Here is a 3,663-nt window from a genome sequence, read left to right on the forward strand (position 1 = left end):
CCATGTTTCCGTGAAATAGAGTATGTTACAATCCTGGATATCTCTTTGAAAAGCAACTTTTGCCCTGATTTCATCGACTTTGTTTTCTAGGGACTGGACTTTAGCGAGTAATCGGTGGGTGGTGTGCATGCATCCGAAGCCTCACTAGAAGACCGCTCCGGCACCCTCTCCTCCAACGGTGTTGTTTTGGGTCGGCCTCTGGAATCAGTTAAAATGCCCTGGGAGATGCAAACAAAGGATCCGCTTTGTGAAAGTTGTCTTCCTGGTCGTAGTGCTGGTTGTGCTGGTAAGTTGACGTCTCTATGATATCTAATAGTTCTTCCCGGTTGTATGTACAGATAGAGAGAGTTGTAAATCTAAAACCCATGAGACCAGTGCAGGTCTACTAGGTGCTGGGGTTCAACTCTGTGTTTTTGTGTGTGTGTTGCACAACTTGGCACTCCTAAAATATATAGAGAAAATAAAGTAGGGAAGGAGAAGAGAGGAGGGGAGGGGGGAATCACAACTGTCATCACAAACAAGAACCATCTGTCTCATTTGTGTAACTTGTTTTCTTTTAATATGAGAAGTATGCTGGTGAGATGTGAGTTAGAGAGAGGCCTGGGAGGGCAGGACTGAGAACTAAAGCCTCCATCCTCTGTCTCTCACTCACAGACCATGGCTTTGGCTTGGTTATCTCCCAAACCTGCCCTGTTAACCCCTCGCGTGCACTTGCTGGTGTATGTGTGCTCAACCTAGGCACAGAGAAACAAGTGAAAGAGAAAAACCTACTAACCATGCTTGTGTAATGTAAGCTGAAGTTTCATGCAAATCTCCCATTGACATCAGTTCATGATTTATGTGATAGGTTGGGTTAAGTATGTGTGATTTAGCCCTGAGTGTACAGTAGCATGTATTCTGGTTGCTCCTGTCCCTCACACTCTTCTAATCTGCCAAAAATCTGCATACCAACAAACTATCCAGTATAGCAGGTTCAACTCATTGGATACCCAGCCTATAGCTGTACACAGGTTCAACTCCATGGACACCCAGCCTATAGCTGTACACAGGTTCAACTCCATGGATACCCAGCCTATAGCTGTACACAGGTTCAACTCCATGGATACCCAGCCTATAGCTGTACACAGGTTCAACTCCATGGATACCCAGCCTATAGCTGTACACAGGTTCAACTCCATGGACACCCAGCCTATAGCTGTACACAGGTTCAACTCCATGGATACCCAGCCTATAGCTGTACACAGGTTCAACTCCATGGATACCCAGCCTATAGCTGTACACAGGTTCAACTCCATGGATACCCAGCCTATAGCTGTACACAGGTTCAACTCCATGGACACCCAGCCTATAGCTGTACACAGGTTCAACTCCATGGATACCCAGCCTATAGCTGTACACAGGTTCAACTCCATGGATACCCAGCCTATAGCTGTACACAGGTTCAACTCCATGGATACCCAGCCTATAGCTGTACACAGGTTCAACTCCATGGATACCCAGCCTATAGCTGTATACAGGTTCAACTCCATGGATACCCAGCCTATAGCTGTATACAGGTTCAACTCCATGGATACCCAGCCTATAGCTGTATACAGGTTCAACTCCATGGATACCCAGACTATAGCTGTATACAGGTTCAACTCCATGGATACCCAGCCTATAGCTGTACACTTTCTGGGCTGATCAGATAGATGCTGAAGTGTACACCTGAGAGCCAAACAGCTCAGTTCCCAGTTTAGTCACTAGATGACCCTGCTGGAGAGGACCAAACAGCTCAGTTCCCAGTTTAGTCACTAGATGACCCTGCTGGAGAGGACCAAACAGCTCAGTTCCCAGGTTAGTCACTAAATGACCCTGCTTTAGAGGACCAAACAGCTCAGTTCCCAGGTTAATCACTAGATGCCCCTGCTGGAGAGGACCAAACAGCTCAGTTCCCAGGTTAGTCACTAGATGACCCTGCTGGAGAGGACCAAACAGCTCAGTTCCCAGGTTAGTCACTAGATGACCCTGCTGGAGAGGACCAGATGCCCAGGGTTTTCCGGCTGCCATATTAAGCCCAGCTGAAAGCTGAAACCTCCCTCCTGTGATCTCAGAGCCCTCTCACTGGGCTGGGGTCCATGGTTACGGTATGCCCCAGAGAAGCCTGTCCAAATGTGAAATTGCAGGCAAGTATTCTCATCAGGCAGGCGGTGACAGGGAAGCACAGGGAAGCATTTGTCCCTGGGAACATTGTAGAAATTCTGTGGGAAAGCCAAGCCCCGCTGCCCAACACGGGAATATTTACTTGAATATTTTCACACCTCCGATGGTTCTCAGATGGAGGGGCCAGATGGAGGGGCCTGCCTGAACACTCTCACACAGTCACACAGGTACAAACTGGTGTGCTTCTACTGCAGAAGTACTGTGGGAGCCAGCCAAGCCCCAAATTGTTTCTCTTGTCACCATTGCTCTGCTCCTCCACACACAACACACGCATGCATGCCCCTCCCACCCCCCCCCCCCCTAGTGAACACAGTTCTAGAGCTCTTAGGCCTCAATATCTCTGCCTCCACAAACACAGGAAGGAGAGGTATTATTGATACTCTTCTCCTACCCCCCTCGCCGCTCCCCTCCTCCCCGTCTTCTCCCCAGCTGACTGTGTACAGACAGGAGCCCACAGAAATTCCCGGGTTCATTAAAGGGAATATTATCAAGCGATCACCACTCCCACCTCTCTCCACATCATCTGGGGCATCAGGAGGCCTTATTGGAGGCAGAAGCTACCGAGTGCTGAAAGAGACACCCAAGACAGATTGAGACTGAAAGGGAGACAGATAGAGACAGAAAGGGAGACAGATAGAGACAGGATGGGAGACAGATAGAGACAGGATGGGAGACAGATAGAGACAGGATGGGAGACAGATAGAGACTGAAAGGGAGACAGAGAAAGACAGAAAGGGAGACAGATAGAGACAGAAAGGGAGACAGATATACACAGAAAGGGAGACAAAGACAGAGAAAGACCGAAAGGGAGACATAGAGACATAAAGAGAGGCAGAGACATAAAGGGAGACAGTGAAAGACAGAAAGGGAGAAAGAGACTGAAAGGGAGACAGATAGAGACAGAAAGGGAGACAGAGACAGAGAAAGACAGAAAGGGAGACAGAGACTGAAAGGGAGACAGAGACAGAGAAAGACAGAAAGGGAGACAGAGAGAGACTGAAAGGGAGACAGAGAGAGACTGAAAGGGAGAGAGAGAGACTGAAAGGGAGACAGAGATAGACTGAAAGGGAGACAGAGAGAGACTGAAAGGGAGACAGAGAAGAAAGGGAGACAGACAGAGACAGAAAGGGAGACAGAGAGAGAGAGAAAGGGAGACAGATAGAGACAGAAAGGGAGACAGATAGAGACAGAAAGGGAGACAGATAGAGACAGAGAGAGACAGAAAGGGAGACAGAGAGAGACAGAAAGGGATACAGATAGAGACAGAAAGGGAGACAGATAGAGACAGGATGGGAGACAGATAGAGACAGGATGGGAGACAGATAGAGACAGGATGGGAGACAGATAGAGACAGGATGGGAGACAGATAGAGACTGAAAGGGAGACAGAGAAAGACAGAAAGGGAGACAGATAGAGACAGAAAGGGAGACAGATATACACAGAAAGGGAGACAAAGACAGA

At 48.3% G+C, this 3,663-nt stretch overlaps 1 protein-coding gene across 1 annotated transcript; it reads left to right on the plus strand.

The window, feature by feature from the left end:
• The first annotated feature begins 1,020 nt into the window (after window positions 1-1,020).
• LOC139369463 (uncharacterized) lies at window positions 1,021-1,683 on the plus strand. Its single transcript, XM_071108722.1, has one exon. It carries the CDS (start codon window positions 1,021-1,023, stop codon window positions 1,681-1,683), a length of 663 nt encoding a protein of 220 aa, XP_070964823.1.
• Window positions 1,684-3,663: the final 1,980 nt, after the last annotated feature.

Source organism: Oncorhynchus clarkii, chromosome 17 (assembly GCF_045791955.1).
Source record: "Oncorhynchus clarkii lewisi isolate Uvic-CL-2024 chromosome 17, UVic_Ocla_1.0, whole genome shotgun sequence".
In the NCBI taxonomy this organism is placed as follows: domain Eukaryota; kingdom Metazoa; phylum Chordata; class Actinopteri; order Salmoniformes; family Salmonidae; genus Oncorhynchus; species Oncorhynchus clarkii.